The 20,941-nt window shown below is 40.9% G+C and overlaps 1 protein-coding gene across 1 annotated transcript in view; it reads left to right on the top strand.

Annotated features, from left to right (window-relative positions):
• Positions 1 to 20,941, top strand: part of LOC309555245 (cathepsin E-like) — a 58,437-nt gene that overhangs the window by 16,335 nt on the left and 21,161 nt on the right. Inside the window, exons 3-6 of the mRNA XM_082257143.1 lie at positions 7,739 to 7,856; positions 9,170 to 9,288; positions 18,129 to 18,328; positions 18,421 to 18,543. Coding sequence (XP_082113269.1) covers positions 7,739 to 7,856; positions 9,170 to 9,288; positions 18,129 to 18,328; positions 18,421 to 18,543 — 560 coding nt within the window. The remainder of the gene's footprint in view (positions 1 to 7,738; positions 7,857 to 9,169; positions 9,289 to 18,128; positions 18,329 to 18,420; positions 18,544 to 20,941) is intronic.

The raw sequence follows: 20,941 nt of genomic DNA, 5'->3' as shown, positions 1-20,941 counted from the left end.
GCATGCAGAGGTTGCATAAGCAAACTGACGCGTTTCAGAGTGGACCTTGGCGGAGACCGCTCAGCTGACCGCCCAGGTCCAAGGCTTCCACCCACTCCTCCCTTACCATCTTAGGAGGACATTTCTGGATGTGTTGGCAGTTTTTTGTAATCATTTTTTGTTTTTATGCGATTGATCCTGCCAGATCGTGGGGATACCTTGTAAGTATCAGTTTCTGGACCCACTTTTTGCCATATATATTGTCATATGATGCCTATGTATGTAAATTAAGTTTTCTGTTTAATTTGATGTGACTTTTATCCTTAGACCACACCAACATCACACTGCAGATATTTCCCTGAGGAAGGAGTCTTAGAACTCTGAAACGTGTCAAATTTGCTTATTCAAACTCTGCATGCTGACTCTCACAGTAATATTGTGTGATTTTGCATTGAGCAATATTGTACCCCACTTTTACTGTGTATAACCTTTTGATATTTTTGTGTATGTATAAAACTTTTTCTACAAATAAAATGATAGCTTTTTAATACAAGTACATGTTTACTCTCTGAGTCTTTAAAGTCCCATTCCAACAGGGGAAACTTTTTTTTATATATGCATTAGGGATATGGCCATATAAAGCAGATAAGATCTTCCACTTTTTGTCTTTAAAGTCCCATTCCAACGGGGGAAACTTTTTTTTATATATGCATTAGGGATATGGCCATATAAAGCAGATAAGATCTTCCAATGTTTGTCTTTAAAGTCCCATTCCAACGGGGGAAACTTTTTTCTATATATGCATTAGGGATTTGGCCATATAAAGCAGATACAATCTTCCAATTTTTGTTTTTAAAGTCCCATTCCAACGGGGGAAACTTTTTTTTATATATGCATTAGGGATATGGCCGTATAAAGCAGATAAGATCTTCCAATTTTTGTCTTTAAAGTCCCATTCCAACGGGGGAAACTTTTTTTTATATATACATTAGGGATATGGCCATATAAAGCAGATAAGATCTTCCAATTTTTGTCTTTAAAGTCCCATTCCAATGGGGGAAACTTTTTTTCTATATGTTCCCCGGACATATTAGCTTTATACTATCCCAATAGTAACATGTATTTCTGTGAGAAAGTCTTGCTTTATGTAAATTTTACAGTGGAAGACACAATAAATTATGTCTGTTCATTTAAATACATTGTAAAAGACCTATTTTAAACAGGAATCATTTAACATAAATATGTAGTATTTAAAGTGAATGAGGTAACATCATGATGGAAACCAGACTACACAGGAATAAATACTTCTTCTTTCTGCTATGAATAGCTGTCATTTCTCAAACTCTATTTGATACCTGTCCTTCTATAAAAAAAAAAACAGGATACAATTTTATCTTAGCGAGGACGACTTTTATTTTCTGCTACTTTAACTGGCTAAAGTGGGGTACACACTATAAGATAATCGGGTGAACGATCGGCCGGTTTTCCTTGATGTTTCACAACAAGTCGGAACTGAGGAAAGAAATAATGTATGGAAATTCTCGTACGACAAAGGCTTTTTTTAATTTGATGTTTCTGATCATGCGCAGACTTTCGTATATAATATTTCTTATACGAAAATAGTATACATTACGTGAAAATCATTAAAGTTTGTCCCTTTGGAAATTGTAATTTGCAAAGTCGGAATCAGATGGCGAAAGTTGTGTACACACTATACGAAAATCGAACGATCGTGCCTCATACCAAATGTTTTTTCCGATTTTCTCATGGTGTTAGTCACAAAGCTAAAATGAATTATACAGCACAAACTATAAACTCATCATATGGTATTCACAATTATAATTATCAGGTATAAGCATATTTTTAATTGTGCAGATATTATATAATATTGAAAAAACTGTGTGTCCTGCGCTATGGGATTAAACAAACCTATAAATGCCGCTGTTCATAATCTTACGATCTCAAACAGGTTATTAATAAACACTTTTACTTAAGGCGTACCTATTTTTGCGCTGTGTTTTTATTAATAACCAATTATATAATATTGAACTATGACAACATGGCCTATTTCCACTTTTATCTGGGCTTGTTTACAAGGTTTTTTTTTTTATTACAGAGTTTATCAATACTAGGTTAAAATTATACACACAGCTAAAGGAGTCAAAAGAGCAGCTCACCCCTCTCTACTACTCCTTCCTGCCTGAACAGACAGGTCATATGCAGTTTCAGTTAGAGAGAGATAACCTGGAAGCAAACAGCTTTTCCTGTACTCACTTTTTATAGAATACTGTAATGCTCTGTGATATTGTTTTTATAAATAGTACAAAAGATATAGAACATAAGAATATAAACCTAATAAATGTATGAAAACTGTGCTATATCCTCTTAAAGTGTTAAAGTGATTGTAAAGGTTTTTTATTTTTTAATATTAAAATAATAAACATGATATACAGTACCTATTTGTTCTGTACAATGGTATTGCACAAAGAAGCCCCCCGACTTCCGCTTCTGGGGTCCCCCACAAGGGCTTTCGGCTCCTCATCTTCTCTGTGTGCTCCCACAACAAGCTGCTTGCTAAAGGGGCACACCTGCAGGATTGCTCTTGAGCTGGGCTGTGTGCACCCATAGACCCACACAGTGCAGCTCAGCCCTGCCCCCCGCTCCCTCCTCCTAGTATTTTATTGAGAACAGCAGAAGCCTATGGCTCCCGCTGCTGCCTCTGTGTCCTGTGAGGAGAGAAACCGAGACCAGCTCCACTGCAGATGGGCACAGTGCTGGATCAAGGTAGGAGATAGGTAAATATTAAGTGAGGTGTAGGGGCAATACAGCTGTTAAAAAAATTTACCCCTAATGCAGGGTATGCATTCATGCAAAAATGCCTTGCCTTTAGAACCACTTAAAGGTGGACTCCGAGCATACAAACTCTACACCTTCTCTGCAAAGATTAAATGCTTGCTTAGTCTAGAGATGCAGGGATAGTGATACATACCTTATTGCTGGCTCAGGCAGGTTTCCTCAATCCTTGCAACTGGTCCCCCAGAGCACCTTTTCTAAGCCGTGGTCATATGCTCACCTCTTCACAGGGATAAGAGTTCTGCACTGCATATGATGAGGCCAAGGGATGTCCTCAACCTGGAGCTTGAGAACAGCACTGGAGCCTGCCAGAACCAGGGATAAGGTGAGTAATACACCTTTTTCAAGCACCCCTAGAAAAAACAGCTCTCCAGCTTTACTATAATGAAATAGCAGGGTTGTGTATAGTATACTAGAATTTGAGAATTAGGAATAAACCTGGCTCATGCACCCTTGCTAGTCCATATACAGTTTCCTACTCACACACAATGCTGAGATTCGCAATAGAATATATGATAAGTATTCCCTAAGGAAGACTCATCCTCTAAGGCTCTGATAGGTAGGTTTCCGTGGTTCGGACCTAGGGAAGATGTTTTTTTGAAAACAGGGGGTGACTGAGAGGTTCGCTGTGGAAAATAGTAATTTAATAATAAGCTGAAACCACTGAATCAACTGAGGGCCAAATGGGGCTTGTTCTCAATAGATATATGGAGATATTCATAGTTGTATCATTTCCTCCAGGGTCTGGGTGACATTTGTAGGACCTTTAGGCATGCAGTCAGAATTTGAAGTATTAGGTTTACAGAGGGATCTGGACACTAAACCCTTATTGTTCTCTTATAAAATGCACATAGAAAGCCTAAAGTTTAAAAAACAACTGTAGTGTTTACTCCAGAAGGGGTCACTGAGATTGTGCCAAAGTCTCCCACCATAGTATAGAGGCTTCCAGCCACACAAGTAAAGCCCACACACACACCGACAACTCAGGTTCAGTCTAGGGTAAATCTTTTAGAATTTATTGCTAAAAAACTTTAACAGGAGAGAGGTTTAGGGTCACAGGATACTTCAAAATTACCAGTAGAAATGATAGGAGAACACATCTTCCAATAGTAGCTTTTCTGGAGGTAGTAGAGAATGGCCATATATCTAAAACCCTACAGCATAAGTCAATATAGTCACTTCTGGCACTTAGTTCCTTTCTGGCACTTTCACAACTACTAGTCCCCAGCAACGTCTTTGCTTACAGTGTCTCAGGAGCGGTTTGCCACCCATCATCCACAGGTAGATCCTCTGGAGGCCCAGACTGCAGTTTTTTGTCTTAGTGGAGCTTCCTTCAGGGGCAAAAGCCCCAAGAGAGCCAGAACCCCCGGAGGGAAAAGAACACTCTGCACAGGCTTCCTAAACATATATCACCCCCACAGCCACCTTCTGGATGCCTCCTTCCAGTGACTGGCTGGGGCATGACCAATATTCATACCTGCTCTCTGACTCTCCCTGCCCTATATTCTAGAAGCTTCTTCCAGAAGCAGGTGGAAGAGATTAAACATCCAGCCTCAAAAACCAGCAGACAAAAATATTCAAACACTGCTCCATTACCTACAATGGAACCAAAACTAATTTTACTTAGCAACCTAACTAGGAGGAGGGAGCTACACAACAATTTAGAAAGTAATTACAGCATCATGTGTTATTGGCTTGTTCTAGGTAAGAGATTTCATATCATAAATGTTTTAGTCCCAAACATTGTATGTAGTGACATCTACTGTATAATCAAGTGAGCTGGATATACAAATATGTGAACTGTTTTGTCTCTATTGTTAAGTGTTATAAACACAGATTATATAAAAAGAGAACACTGATGTGAACATGAGCTCCATGGTTATTTCACAAAGCGATAAATTAATTTTTTTTTTTCCAAATGACTCTACCAAGGAGCTCTACAATAGAAATATACTGTATATCCACCATGTGAGCACAAAAATAATCAGCTAAGACACTACAAGCAGTTAATCAGCTGGCAAACTTTTCTGGGGGACATGCCAGTGGATTATATAGCAGCATAATAATAAAATATTACTTTGCTTGTGTTAGATTTAGACACACCTCTTAGCAATGCTAACACTATCCAAAGGGAGAATTCAGATAGTAGTTCTCTGTTAATACTTTTTTTAAGGTAAGCTTAAATAAAAAAATTGATGTAAGAACAATGTATTATAAGAGCATTAATCAGTTACTGCCTTCTAGTCTCATCCCAATTCTTAAAACTCATCTTTGGACGAAAAAACAAAAAACAAAACATGCATTCACATAAATGTAATGCCTCCAATCCACCCACCTAACTGCACAATTACCATCCCTCGCTGGTGTCTTTTCCACTAATGGGATATGGTGATCTAGCACTGTCTACCAGTCTGGTTGTTTCCCCTCTTCATTACTCTGCTGCAGCAAGGATTAGAGAAGATGTGGCACCTGACTCTAAGCATTTGAGGAATTTAGATTGGGCACAGTTTTAACCTAAACCTAATCCTTAACCTGCCACGTTATCTTAATCCCAACTAAATCTCAAGCAAAATTTGTACAAATATGCCAATCAATACTATAGTGTAATGGTAATGCCATCTCGGTAATACTAGCAGCTATAATATTATGGCACCAAAAATTTAACACAGACAGTCTTGGTGGTGAAAACCTGTGCCCTAATAGCTGTCTTTGGAAAAAATGCTTGAAACAGCCCTTAGCACAACATTTCAAGTGTTGTGAGTACCACATAGCTAGTTTAATGTCAAACGTCTGACACAATCCCCCGTCACCTCGTATATCAATCTGTGTACTTGTTAGGAAGTCCCAGACATCTCAGGGCAGCCTAAATAGCATTGCAATACCTCTGTCTGCTATACCAAACACATTGGAATGTGACACTGACATCTTTCTATAAATACTCAACTGAAGCTATTGTGCAGGAAAATCTATGGGTTTGCAAGAGATTATGATGGCTGGTAGAAAGGAACCGGCACAAATATGTAAACTGACAAATATGTAAACTGGAAGATAATTTGGGTGATTAAATTGCACATTTTTTTTTTTTTTTTTTAAGATAAAATGACAAATGGTTGGTTGTTTGTTGTAAAAGCATGTAATCACTTGTGATGATATGATTGTAAAATCTATAGAACATTTATTTGCGTTTGCTGCTGTGTGATATTTAGGGCTAAAGAAAACACTCTGTGAATATAAAGTAGTACGACTAACAAATACACATGACATTTTGAAATGCACCAAGGGAAAGCACTATTGAAGGGAAAATATAATAGTTTAGAGAAAATGTAAAAATTCTTTACATTTAAACTAATGTTTTTCTTTATCTTTTTTTTGTGTTTTTTAAAAAGACCTTTGATTTACAAATAAACATTTAATGCTAAATACACCATTGACACATGGATCATAAGAGCATTATGGGTTTTCTAAAGAGAGAGCACAGCGCAAACTTTTTGCGTGTTTCTCTCTCATTCAAATATTGGTTGAAGCTGAATAAAAACATCAGGAAAGAGGGAGGAAAGTTAGGAATGGGCCGCTTTTTTGACCCAATCCATTGTGTGTCAACACCAGGTTTCTTTAGCATAGCAGATATGGATTACCAGGCAAATATATGAAAAAGAGACTAAAGCTCCCTCTGCTGGTTGCATATGAAACGCAAAACATTAATATACAATTTCTCCATTTATCTGACTAAAAAATATATATTTTTTACTATCCCCCTAATGTTTTACTTTATCTTTTTTTTGTGGTTTATAAAAAGACCTTTGATTTACAAATAAACATTTAATGCATAATACACCATTGACACATGGATCATAAGAGCATTATGGGTTTTCTAAAGAGAGAGCATAGCAGAAACTTTTTGCATGTTTCTCTCTAATTTAAATATTGGTTGAAGCTGAATAAAAACATCAGGAAAGAGGGAGGAAAGTTAGGAATGGGCTGCTTTTTTGACCCAATCCATTGTGTGTGCCAACACCAGGTTTCTTTAGGCATAGCAGATGTGGATTACCAGGCAAATATATGAAAAAAACTACCCCTGCTGGTTGCATATGAGACACAAAACATTAATATACAATTTCTCTAATTATCTGACTAAAAAAATATATATTTTTTTTACTATCCTCCTGCCCCCTTCATTGTAGTTAAATGGCAACCTATGCGGACAGATATTCTGAAAATACATTTATAAATGCCTGGCACATCCCCTATGCCTCTGCTCTAAATCAAGGCTGCAGCAGAGGAAGACTGCAATTCAAGGTGGAGGGTTTGGCAGTTTTAAAATATTACTGACCACCAATGTTGTAGGATTGATTTTGGAGGATTTAAAGTGCCAAACCAGTAGTTAATAAATCATTTCTGTCTAAAAAAAAAAATATTTAGCAATATTTAGCTGGGTACAGTGTTGCATGACAGAGTAGTTATCAGTCAACCTATCACAGCGCTGAAAACAGAAAAAATACCTGAAAAAGAAGGTGGTGTAAAATGCAGTTACTGAAGTGTTTACATTTTTTTTTATATTATTTTATTATTGTTTTTTTTGTCCGGATCACAATAAATAAGATGACATAAGAGAAAAAGGAAATATATGCAAAACCACAATACATTACTCTAAAAATAGCAATGCATTAAATAAAATACATCAACATAAATATAATAAATAGATATACAAATAATAATATAAATAAATACTGAATTTTTAAAATCAATGTTTATTTAAATATTATGTATGAAAATTTCCAGCTAGCAGAAACTGTATCAATACTGATGAAAGTGCTTGATTATTATAGGAGTAGTTATATTTTTTTATACATGTGCTATACATAAAGAGACAATGTAACACAGTAATGCAGTAGATTTCTCATTCCAGGCTCAGTACTATGGAAGAATCAGTGTTGGAACTCCCCCTCAAAACTTTAGTGTGGTCTTTGACACAGGGTCTTCCAATTTTTGGGTCCCTTCCTCTTACTGTATCAGTGAAGCATGCAGTAAGTCTTCTATTATCTTCTTTACTGTACTTTTACACATGTTAGTTTCTTTCTGCTCCAATGTGTATGGTAGCTGGTCTGACAGAAGCTGGAAAAGCATGCTGGGAAACCGGGTCCCGATCAGCTTTTATAGCCTATAGCTGAGAGCGCAGAAAGGAGTGTTCTGGCGGGGGGCCTCCCCCCAATGCTGCAGCCACTGCCCACAACCCGCTGCCCCCCTCCCTGTGGCAGCAGTACCTGAGGTCTTTGCAGTTGTCAGCTTGTTGTTCTTAATGAACTACCATGCTGTGGAGCGCCATGGTAGTTCATTGATTTCTTCTGGTCAGATTGTATCTGCTTGCCCATACGGGATGTACAGGTACATAGATATACTGACAGATCTGAAGGAGACCTGCATGGCACCGGTGATCTGCTGATTGCAGCTGCAATGCTTTACAGGCTCCAAAATAAATAAATAAATAAATGAATGTACATTTTTAACCTGCGAAAAATGTGCATTTATTATTTTTTTACTAAAAGGCGAACTTACCCTTTAAAGCTAATGGGAATTCCAAGTGCAATTCAATTTAAATTACAACTTCTCTCCAGTCTAAGTTGATTTTAATTAAAAACAAACCTGTCATGGCAGAACTATAAGGCATTCCATTAGTGATTCCCTCCATCGTATCAATAAATGTACCTTATCTTTTTTCTTATATATTCATTACCTAGGTAATGGTTTTATTATTGCAGTCTCATATATTCCCTGTATTATATAGCACCAACACATTACACAGTTAAGGTGTTACTAAACCCACAACAATAAATCCAGTCTGTATATGCAGTAAAGCATGCTTAATATACTCAATGTGGAACCTAAGGGGTTACTCCTCTGTATTTTCTAAAAAGGCTGTTTAATCCTGTCTTCTCTGATCCTCCCCTTCTTCTACTGTCCCCAATCCATCTACTGATAGTACAGAGCCTTTGGAGTCATTCTGCACATGCTCAGTTTGGTATGTATTGCTAGAAAGCTTTTTTTCTTGGGAGGGTGCATGTGATCAGCACAGGTCCAATCAGCACTGTCCAGACAGAGGGTCAGGAGTCCTGCAGCCTCATAGGACAGTCAGAGTAGAATGAAAACTCCTCCTACAAGCTTTAACCAGACACTGATAGAAGTCACAAGACTGCTATATACTGCTGATGAGAAAAGGTATTTAGCAGTTTATATTTACTAAAATAATTGCATTTCCATGTTCTGTGTACTGTGGGAGACCAGATATAGTGAATGCAGGGTCCTTGGTTTAGTCTAAATAAAGTGACTTGTTTCTTTCTAGCTGTCCATAATACTTTCAAGTCCTTCCTGTCCACATCCTATGAGCATATTGGAAAGACATATAGTATTCACTATGGCACTGGACAACTTGTTGCTGTGACGGGAAAAGACACACTGCAGGTAAGAGGATTTTTCATTAGTAAGATAAGATGTCTACGTTTGCTTAACCACTTGCCTACAGTGCACTTTCACCCCCTTCCTGCCCAGACCGATTTTCAGCTTTCAGCGCTCTCACACTTTGACTGAGAATTACTCAGTCATGCAACACTGTACCCATACAAAAATTGTGTCCTTTTTTTCACACAAATAGAGCTTTCTTTTGATGGTATTTGATCAATACTGGGTTTTTTATTTTTTGTGCTATAAATAAAAAAAGACTGAAAATATTGTGAAAAAACACATTTTTCTTTGTTTCTGTCATAAAATTTTGCAAATTAGTAATTTTTCTTCACAAATTTTGGCCAAAATTTCTACTGCTACTTATCTTTGGTAAAAATAACCCAAGTAAGTGTATATTATTTGGTCTTTGTGAAAGTTATAGAGTCCACAAGCTATGGTGCGAATCATTGAAAATTGATCACACTTGCTCACACCTGATGTACTGAAGGCCTATCTCATTTCTTGAGACACTAAAAAGTCAGGAAAGTACAAATACCCCCCAAATTACCCCTTTTTGGAAAGTAGACATTCCAAGGTATTTAATAAGGGGCATGGTGAGTTTTTTGAAGTTGTAATTTTTTCCCACAATGCTTTGCAAAATGAAGATTTTTTTTTTTATTTTTTTTACTTTTTATTTTTTTTACAAATTGCGGTATTAACAGGTTATTTCTCTCACACAGCACATGTATACTTGCAACTACACCCCAAAACACATTCTACTACTCCTCCTGAGTATGGCGATACCACATGTGTGAGACTTTTTCACAGCCTGGCCACATACAGAGGCCTAACATCCAAGTAGCACCCTCCGGAATTCTAGGAGCACAAATTACACATATAATTTCCTGACAACCTATCGCACTTTTGAAGGCCCTGGAGCACCAGGACAATGGAAACCCCCATAAAATGACCCCATTTTGGAAAGCCAACAGCCCAACGTATAATTTTTGAGGCATAATGAGTCTTTTGAATATGTCATTTTTTTCCACAAGTTTTTGGAAAATGTGGAAAGAAAATGAAAACACATTTTTTTTACACAAAGCTGTCCATTTATGCAATATTTCTAACACATAGCATGTACATAGCAAAAATTGCACCCCAAAATACATTCTGCTATTCCTCCTGAGTATGGCGATACCACATGTGTAACACTTTTACACAGCCTGGCCACATACATAAGCCTAACATCCAAGTAGCGCTTTACACAAAGTTGTCCATTTATCCACTTTAAGACTGGGCCTATTTTTGACACTTGGTGTTTACAAGCTAAAATCATTTTTTTTGCTAGAAAACTACTTGGAACCCCCAAACATTATATATATTTTTTTAGCAGAGACCCTAGAGAATAAAATGGAGATCGTTGCAATATTTTTTATCACACCATATTTGCGCAGCAGTCTTCAAAATGCGTTTTTTTTGAAAAAAAATCACTTTTTTTGAACTAAAAAATAAGAAAACAGTAAATTTAGCCCATTTTTTTCCATAATGTGAAAGATAATGTTACGCCGAGTAATTAGATACCCAACATGTCATGCTTCAAAATTGCGCATGCTCACAGAATGGCGCCAAACATTGGTACTTAAAAATCTCTATAGGCAACATTTTAAAAATTTCTGCAGGTTACTAGCTTAGAGTTACAGAGGAGGTCTAGGGCTCAAATTATTGCTCTCGCTCTAATGATCGCGGCGATACCTCACATGTATGGTTTGAACACCGTTTACATATGTGGGCGGGACTTGCGTATGCGTTTGCTTCTGCGCGCGAGCTAACGGGGACAGGGCGCTTTAATTTTTTTTTTTTTTCCTATTTATTTTATTTATTATTTTTTTATTTTTACACAGTTTAAAAAAAAAATGTTTTGATCATTTTTATTCCTATTACAAGGAATGTAAACATCCCTTGTAATAGAAATAGGCATGACAGGTCCTCTTTATTGTGAGATCTGGGGTCAAAAAGACCTCACACCTCACAACTACACTAAAAAAGAAAAAAAAAAAAAATTGTTGAAAGAGGAAAAAAAAAAAGCGGCCCTTTAAACCGGTTGCTAGGCAACGTCTTTTGACGTAGCTCCGGGTCCTCCAAGACCATAGAGTCGAGTGAGGGCCATCTTGCCCTCACTCGACTTCCTGTCTCTAAGGATCCGGGACCGGATAGTTTTCCCCGCTGCCGGCGGGTCCGGTAAGCTGGGAAAACGTCTGGGACGCGGCAGGAGGGGGGGGGGCACCTCTTTCCCTGCACCGTAAAGGTAATTCCGCTGCGAATCCGCCACTGGGACCACCCTTATCTGAAAGCCGACCGCCCGCCGTTTCAAAAAATACCGGGGTTATGGGGGCTATCTGCTGCCTTAACCCCAGTATTTAGCTTTTAATGGCCGACGCATATAGTCGTTAGGCAGTCAGTAAGTGATTGCATGTATATGGCAAACAGGTGACGATGACTGATGGGGTGACAGGTGACGATGACTGATGGGGTGACAGGTGACGATGACTGATGGGGTGACAGGTGACGATGATTGATGAGGTGACAGGTGATGATTGATGAGGTGACAGGTGACGATGATTGATGAGGTGACAAGTGACGATGATTGATGGGGTGACAGATGACAATCACTGACGGGGTGACATGTGACGATGATTGATGGGGTGACAAGCAACGATCACTGATGGGGTGTCAAGTGACGATGATTGATGGGGTGACAAGTGACGATCACTGATGGGGTGACAAGTGACGATGATTGATGGGGTGACAGGTGACGATGACTGATGGGGTGACAGGTGACGGTGATTGATGGGGTGACAAGTGACGGGCGATGGTCACTGATGGGTGACAGGTGACGGGCGATGGTGCACGGCGGTACTGATGTCAGTCTCTGGTGACCGGTGAACGCCACATGTGAGCGTAGCGATCGTGGGCAGAATCACTGCGATTCCGCCCGCGATCCAGAAATCATTGCAAATCGCTGGACGCCTGTGCGTTGCCTGTGATTTGCAATAGCACCCCAAACGCTGTGCGATGTTGCTGCGATTTCCGCCTGCCGAATCGAGGTAACATCACGCAAACAATGCATGACGCCCCAAAGAAACTCTTGTACCTTTTTTGGGCGTCATGCGTTGTTTGCGCGATGTTGGATTCACAGCCGATCACTTAGAAAACAGTCACTGTCAGTGACTGTTTACTACTGCCGGTGACAGCTGTGTTCCTACGGAACACAGTGCCACCGTCATGACCGCGCTGCGTGCTCCCGATCGCGCATGCGCGGTCATCTCCCGGGCGCCTCCATTGTGATCGGCTGTGTCATTGGAACACAGCCGATCACGTGGGAAACAGCCACGCCCATTGGCTGTTTCCCCCCTGCCGGTGACGGGGGGTGTCCCGGGGACACCCCGACACCGGCAGTGCAGGACGGCGCGTGCGCGATCGCGCGCCTGCCCTGTTTCCTGGGATCACGTCATATGACGTCTTCCCAGGATAATGGTCGCACCGCTCAATTGACGGCGGGCGGGCGGCAAGTAGTTAAGTTTATGTGAACCCTTACCCAGTAAAACAACCGCTTCAGCTTAAAACAGAAATGAAAGACAAAACTTTTCTGTATATATATATATATATATATATATATATATATATATATACTGTATATATATATATATGTATATATATATATATATATATATATATATACACACACACACACACACACACAGTATCTCACAAAAGTGAGTACACCCTCACATTTTTGTAAATACTTTATTATACCTTTTCATGTGACAACACTGAAGAAATGACACTTTGCTATAATGTAAAGTAGTGAGTGTACAGCTTGTATAACAGTGTAAATTTGCTGTACCCTCAAAATAACTCAACACACAGCCATTGATGTCTAAACCGCTGGCAACAAAAGTGAGTACACCCCTAAGTTAAAATGTCCAAATTGGGCCCAAAGTGTCAATATTTTGTGTGGCCACCATTATTTTCTAGCACTGCCTTAACTCTCTTGGGCATGGAGTTCACCAGAGCTTCACAGGTTGCCACTGGAGTCCACTTCCACTCCTCCATAACGACATCACAGAGCTGGTGGGCGTTAGAGACCTTGTGCTTCTCCACCTTCTGTTTGAGGATGCCCCACAGATTCTCAATAGGGTTTAGGTCTGGAGACATTCTTGGCCAGTCCATCACCTTTACCCTCAGCTTCTTTAGCAAGGCAGTGGTCGTCTTGGAGGGGTGTTTTGGGTCGTTATCATATTGGAATACTGCCCTGCAGCCCAGTCTCTGAGGGGAGGGGATCATGCTCTGCTTCAGTATGTCACAGTACATTTTGCCATTCGTGGTTCCTTCAATGAACTGTAGCTCCCCAATGCTGGCAGCACTCATGCAGCCCCAGACCATGACATTTCCACCACCATGCTTGACTGTAGGTAGGACACACTTGTCTTTATAATCCTCACCTGGTTGCTGCCACACACACTTGACACCATCTGAACCAAATCAGTTTTTCTTGGTCTCATCAGACCACAGGACATGGTTCCAGTAATCCATGTCCTTAGTCTGCTTATAGTCAGCAAATTGTTTGTGGGCTTTCTTGTGCATCATCTTTAGAAAAGGCTTCCCTCTGGAACGACAGCTATTCAGACCAATTTAATGCAGTGTGCAGCGTATGGTCTGAACACTGAAAGGCTGACCCCCACACCCCTTCAACCTCTGCAACAATGCTGGCAGCACTTATACGTCAATTTCCCAAAGACAACCTCTGGATATGACGCTGAGTACGTGCACTCAACTCCTTTGGTTGACCATGGCGAGGCCTTTTCTGAGTGGAACCTGTCCTGTTAAACTGCTGTATGTTCTTGGCCACTGTACTGCAGCTCAGTTTCAGGGTCTTAACAATCTTCTTATAGCCCAGGTCAACTTTATGTAGAGCAACAGTTCTTTTTTTCAGATCCTAGGAGAGTTCTTTGCCATGAGGTGCCATGTTGAACTTTCAGTGACCAGTATGAGAGAGTGAAAGTGATAACAACAAATTTAACACACCTGCTCCCCATTCACACCTGAGACATTGTAACATTAACAAGTCACATGACACCGGGGAGGGAAAATGGCTAATTGGGCCCAATTTGGACATTTTCGCTTAGGGGTGTACTCGCTTTTGTGAGATACTGTGTGTTTGTGTGTGTATATATATATATGTATATAAGTATATGTCATTATAAATACTTTTTTTTTCTTTTTAGTGATCACATAATCTGTTCTCACCTGCACTGCATAAGAGACTTGGAGAGCTAGGGATGGAGAAACAGTATTACACTGATCTTCCCATTGAATGGCTGTGTAGGGCGGTGTGCCAGCACAAGTCTTGGCCATTGGAGGACAGGCACTCTGTTCTCCCAGCAAAGCCAGAAAACTGACCATGTTGAGATGAATTGACTCTCATACCTAGCGTGGTCAGTTTGAAACACCAGGTATTTCACAAAAAGGAAGCAGCACAAAGAGAAAAACAGGAAAACAGAAGCGGGGGATCCAAGCTAGAATTAAAGCAACTGATTTATTGTCAAAAAATTTATAGAACATTTACAGTTAGAATCTATTAGATCAGCATGTGAAGCAGAGGGCCCCAGGATAGACACATAACCAGGCTAAGCTGAAGTAGGAGCAACTCCCAATCTAAAAGCCGGTATACAGGGATTTTGCTGTGACAGCTGTCAAATAAAGTGCCAATGGACTGCGTCCTTCGAAACGTTACCGCACCCTATACCCTTCACTTAGAGGTTACCACGAAGCAACAGCTAGGGGCTAAAGATGCTGTCTATTGGCGCTTCTTTTGACAGCTGTCAGAGCAAGATCCCTGTATGCCAGCTATTAGATTGGGAGTTGCTGCCACTTCAGCTTAGCCTGGTTATGTGTCTGTTATGCTGTCCTGTGCTTTCCACGTCGATCTAAAAGATTTTAACTGTAAGTGCGCTATACATTTTTGCCAATAAATCAGTTGCTTTTATTCTAACTTGGATCCCCCGCTCCTTATTTCTGTTGTTTGAGCTGCACTGGATCACTCCGGATTCCTTTGTGAAAGCTGCAGGATTCTATTACTCTATGATTCAGTTGGTTCCCTTGATTCTGGATACTGAAGCTGGGACTTGTGGTACGCTGTGGTGGTTTGTGTATTTTCTTCTTACTATACAGTGAACAGGATACTTTTTAATACAAGTACATGGTAAAGCATGCACATATCAGAAATATGAAATGTTGGGGTAAGCTTTAAAAATTCTTTCCAACTGTGTAGGCAGCTTGGCTTTTGCTATTCAGAAAGTATGGAACTAAAACAGGCGAAGGAAGTGGATACATATGACGCTTTTCCACTGCAGGGTACGGCTTGGTATGGCTCGCTTTGGCACTTTTCCACTGCATAGTACCGCATGGTACGTGTTTGAACGGTTCGGTATGGTTTGGTACAGCGGCCCTTTTCCACTACATGGTACGGCTCGCTTAAACAGTCCCACCTCGGTTGGGGTTCCAAGGGGGCCGTACCTATACCATATCCCACAATCCTTGATTGTTTGTCACTACTAGCCACTGATTGGTCAGAGAATCGTTGTAATCTCACCCACTTACTACTTTAGTGGAAAAGCAAACCGAGCCGAGTAGAGCCTATACAGTGCTGAAACGTGCCGACTTGTACCACGCAGTGGAAAAGCAAACTGAGCCGAGCTGGGCCAAGTAGTGCCGAGTGGAGCTGAGCCGTACTCGCAGTGGAAAAGCGCCAATACAGTAACAAACTGAAAAACTGAAAAAAAAAAATAAAACAACTTAATTTTGGAAAGATCAGTCATTTGAAAGCTCTTTCTTTCTTCTGATATGCACATAAACTATTCCAAGCATGTCAGGTATGCTGTGCAAATACCTTGAACAAATGGTTCTATGCTGTACAGGACAAGGGTCATGTCAGCTCAAACTGTTTGATTGTGCAAAAGTATAAACAGTATTGTAGAAAACCCACACTTGAATTAAATGACCCATAGCAATAAAGAATGTAAATGATTCATTAGTATATGAAACTGGTTGTTAGGTAAAACTGTTCTTCATTTGTTGTAGTTTTTGTAAATCTGCCCTATAGTGGCTTCCTATTAAATTCTTCCTGCATAATCAGTGTGCTATATTTTATGTGATGCTATTGATATTATTTTATTTTAACCACTTTAGGACCGGAGGATTTTCCTGCTTTACGTCCAGGCTACTTTTTGCGATTCGGCACTGTGCGACTTTAACTGACAATTGCGCGGTCATGCAACGCCGTACCCAAACAAAATTTACGTCCTTTTTTTCCCACAAACAGAGCTTTCTTTTGGTTTTATTTGATCATCTCTGCACTTTTCATTTTTTGCGATATTAATAAAAAAATGCGACAATTTTGAAAAAATAACAATATTTTTCTACTTTGACAGTTAAAAAATATCCAATATATTCAATTTTTGTCATATATTTAGGCCAAAATGTATTTAGCTGCATGTCTTTGATAAAAAAAATTCTCAATGAGCGTATTTTTAACCGCTTTATGACCGGTAGATTTTACCCCATTCCTGACCAGGCCATATTTTGCGATTCGGCACTGCGTTAATTTAATGGACAATTGCGCAGTCATGCGATGCTGTACCCAAAATAGAGCTTTCTTTTGGTGGTATTTGATCACCTGTGCGATTTTTACTTTTTGCGCTATAAACAAAAAAAGAGCGACAATTTTGAAAAAATAACAATATTTTTCACATTTTTTATAAGAAATTCCCCCCCCCCCAAAAAAAAATGTAAAAATCGAAATTTTTTAACATTTTAGGCCAATTTGTTTTCTGCTACATATTTTTGGTATAAAAAATCGCAATAATTTTGATTGATTTGCGCAAAAGTTATCGCAGCTACTAACTACGGGAAATTTATGTCATTTTTATTGTTTTTTTTTAAACTAGTAATGGCGGCGATCTGCGATTTTTTTTTTGCGGGACTGGGACATTGCGGCGGACAGATCGGACCCTTGACTGACATTTTTGACACTTTTGGGGGTACCAGTGACATTACTACAGTAATCGGTGCTATAAATATGCACTGTCCTGTAAAAATTACACTGGCAGGGAAGGGGTTAACTTTTATTGGTGATCAAGGGGTTAATGTATGCCTGGTGCTTACTGACGTGTGTGGGGGGAGGGGACTGTGTGACACAGGCACAGATCGCAGGTTCAGCTATGCTGAATCCTGCAATCTGTCCCTGCCTGTCACTTAGGGGATCCGCCCGCTTTGTTTACACAAGCGGGCGGATCTTCACACTTGATCCCCGACGATCGGGGAAGAGTGGCGGTGATCACCGCCGCTCCTCCCCTGGCCCGACTCCCGCTGTGACTGAATATAGCAGGAGCGAGCCTCCGGCGGCGCGTGCGCGCCGCCCACAAGGGGAGGAATCCAGCGACGTAGACCTACATCGTTGGACGATAACGAACCACTTTGCCGCAGTACGCTTACTGTGAGCGGTCGCCAAGTGGTTAAAGAATATCATAGTATTTTCAGTTATGTATGCAAGAATATTTAAACCACAATTAAAATCATTTAATTTAAAAAATTGTGCTACTTAACCATGGAATTAAAAAGAAAACCGTCAAACAGCAGAATTGTTGGAGACAATGGAGAGATGGTAAACGTATTAGTATTACACAGTGCAATTCAAAAGGTTACCTTCAAAATTTGTAATTTCTAGATTTAGAGTGCAGGTGTCATACTTTTTGATGATTTATTTCACTTTAAAGATCTTCTTTTTTTTTTTTCTCATACAGATCAGTAACATGACCATAGTGAAGCAGGACTTTGGCGAATCAATAAATGAACCTGGAAAAACATTTGTTTTGGCAAAGTTTGATGGGGTGTTGGGCCTTGGATATCCTGCACTTGCTGCTGGAAATGCAGTGCCGGTATTTGACCAAATCATGAAGCTGAAGCAAGTGGAGAACTCAATATTTTCTTTTCATTTAAACAAGTTAGTTGGCATTTAAAACCTGTTAGACTCTTTGAGACGATAGAGATACCATATGTGTTTGTTTAATTATTATATATCTTTTTTTATTTCAGAGATAATGATTTTCAGTATGGGGGAGAGCTGATATTAGGGGGAATAGATAACAACCTTTACAAAGGTCCAATTCATTGGATTAACATCACAAAAAAGGCTTACTGGCAAATAAGGATTGCAAAGTAAGTATTTTCCGACTACTACATGGCAATTTTATAACTATCAGTTTATGCACTCTAAAGTATGTAAGAGTGCATAACTGGGATCTAGATAAGCCTTTTTCAACCAGGGTGCCTTGAGGATTCATCAGGGGTGCCCTGGCAAAATGCCTAAAAATTGCCCAAAAACTGAAAATTGTGTACTCACCTTTCGGTAATTTTCCTTTCCTGGTGCATCTTCATGGCAGCATACAATAGGGGTTGTGGCTCCGCCCCCACAACTTGATAGGACTGGTTACCTATAAATCAAAGACAGTGTAACTCTCACCATTTGGGTGGGAATCTGTATGCTGCCATGAAGATGCTCCAGGAAAGGAAAATTACGGAAAGGTGAGTATGCAATTTTTCGTTTTCCTGGCGCATCATGGCAGCATACAATGGGAACTAACTCGCCATACGGAAGGGTGCAAGAAAAATTTTGTAATGGTCAGTAGCCATACGGAAGGGTGCATTTTCAAAATTTTCTGTCGTGAGCTGGGATCAACTAATAAAGTGTAATGAAGGTTGCTGACTTGCAAATAGCCTCAGGAGACACTCGGCACTGCTCTGTCCTCAGAGCTGGCACTGCTCTAATTGAATGTGCTCTTAAGTCCTCCAGAACAGAAGGGTCTTGTGAAGAGTAGGCTCATTTATTGTCTTAGCAGTCTAGGAGATGACTGTACGTGTTGATGCTGACTGGCCATGCCGGAACCAGGCTCGGACTGGCCATAGGGCAAACCAGGCATGTGCCCTGTGGGCCGGGGCTGTCGGGGCCGCATTTCATTCTGGCTCCCGACTCCCAAGGCAGTGGCTTGGGCCAGCGCAGCTCTCCCGGCCTCTCTGCGGCAGCCTCCGCGGAGAGGGCTGCATATCCTTCTGGCAATCTCACTTTCCACTCTCAAGGCAGCTGGGCTGCTCCTTGGTCCGATGCCACTCACCCAGCTTTACCGTGGCGGACCTCCTTTTCAGTTCAGGGCCAGGCTGTCAGAGCCAGGGGGTGGGATATTAGGTGTCAGCTGACCGTGAAGGAGGATGGGCTGAAGGAGACCCCTTTAGCCTCATGTCGGAAAAAGTTCCTGCAGACACCAGGGCCTAGACTGCTGACAAAGTAAGTGCCACTATGCCAGCCTATTTTTCTACAGGATTCATGATAAAAGCATGCTTTTGCACAATGTAAGTAAGGTGTCCTGCATAAAGTGTATATATGATTTTTTTTTTTTTTAACACTGCACTGCATTTACCCAGCCTGTACTAAATATACCACAATTACAAACGCACACTATATATATATATATATATATATATATATATATATATATATATAAATGTTGTGTGTTTGTAATTGTTGTATATGTAGTACAAGCTGGATAAATGCAGTGCAGTGTTAAAAAAAATCATATATACTTTAAATGCAGGACACCTTTTAGGTGCTAGGTAAAATATAGTGGGCCTTTTCTGCTTAACAATGATTTTCAGTCAGGTTGTCATGGTTCCCAGGTGTGGATGTTGAGATTGGGGAGTCTCCCCACTGTGCTCAATGAGAGGGCTCTCATTGGCAGTGGAGGAAATCCAGCCAATGGCACACCCAGGCTTGTATCTACCCCAGAAAGGCAGATTCTGCCGAACAGCATTCTGGAAGTGGGTATAAGTTTGAGGGGAGCGCATGACGCAGCATCTTTGGTGGGAAGCAGAGTCCCAGGAGGGAGAGTACCGCTGTCTCTACGCCTGTCGGAAGAATCGGGTGTCCCAGGCGGCTTGCCTGTGGGGACAGAGGACTGAGCTGAGCTGCAGAGAGGATTCGGTGTGCCAAAGACCAGTGGAGATGAGAGGGGTCAAGTTTCAGGAAAGCATTCCCAGTTCGTGAGTACTGTAAACTGTAGGTGTGTGTGATGCACCTACCTCCCGCCGGTCCTCGTCCTCTGGGCCCTCAGTCAGCCTGTCTTCCTGTTGATGTCCTAGCTGGGACCGGAGAGGAGGTTTGAGAAGGCTCTGGGAGGCCCCAGGGATCATGCCCCCGCTGCTGTTCAGGTCAGGGTGGTGCCGTGGCAGTGGAGGTCTTCTCCCTCTTGGGCTCTCGATCCTCAAGGGTTGGCCGGCTGCCTGTTTGGTGTGTGTGAAGACACCGCAGCTCAGCAGCAGCAGCGGCTGCTGTCGGCGGTGGATTGGCGGATATTTCTCCGTTGCCCTGCACCCCACTGTCACCAGACTGATGGGACTCTTTGGGCCCCACGAGCACTAGGCGCAGAGGAGGAGGAAGGTAAATCCTCCTCCACTTTGAAATATAGGCAGGGCTAGGGAGTCACAGCTGTGACATCACTGGTTGCTAGACGCCATGAGGCTCTAGCAACCAGTGGCCAATAGAGTCTCAGATGGAGGCGGAGGT

This window comes from Pelophylax lessonae (genome assembly GCF_965119305.1).
Source record: "Pelophylax lessonae genome assembly, chromosome: 4".
NCBI lineage: Eukaryota > Metazoa > Chordata > Amphibia > Anura > Ranidae > Pelophylax > Pelophylax lessonae.
The sequence above is the reverse complement of the archived record's forward strand: the minus strand, read 5'-3'. Positions and strand labels throughout refer to the sequence as shown.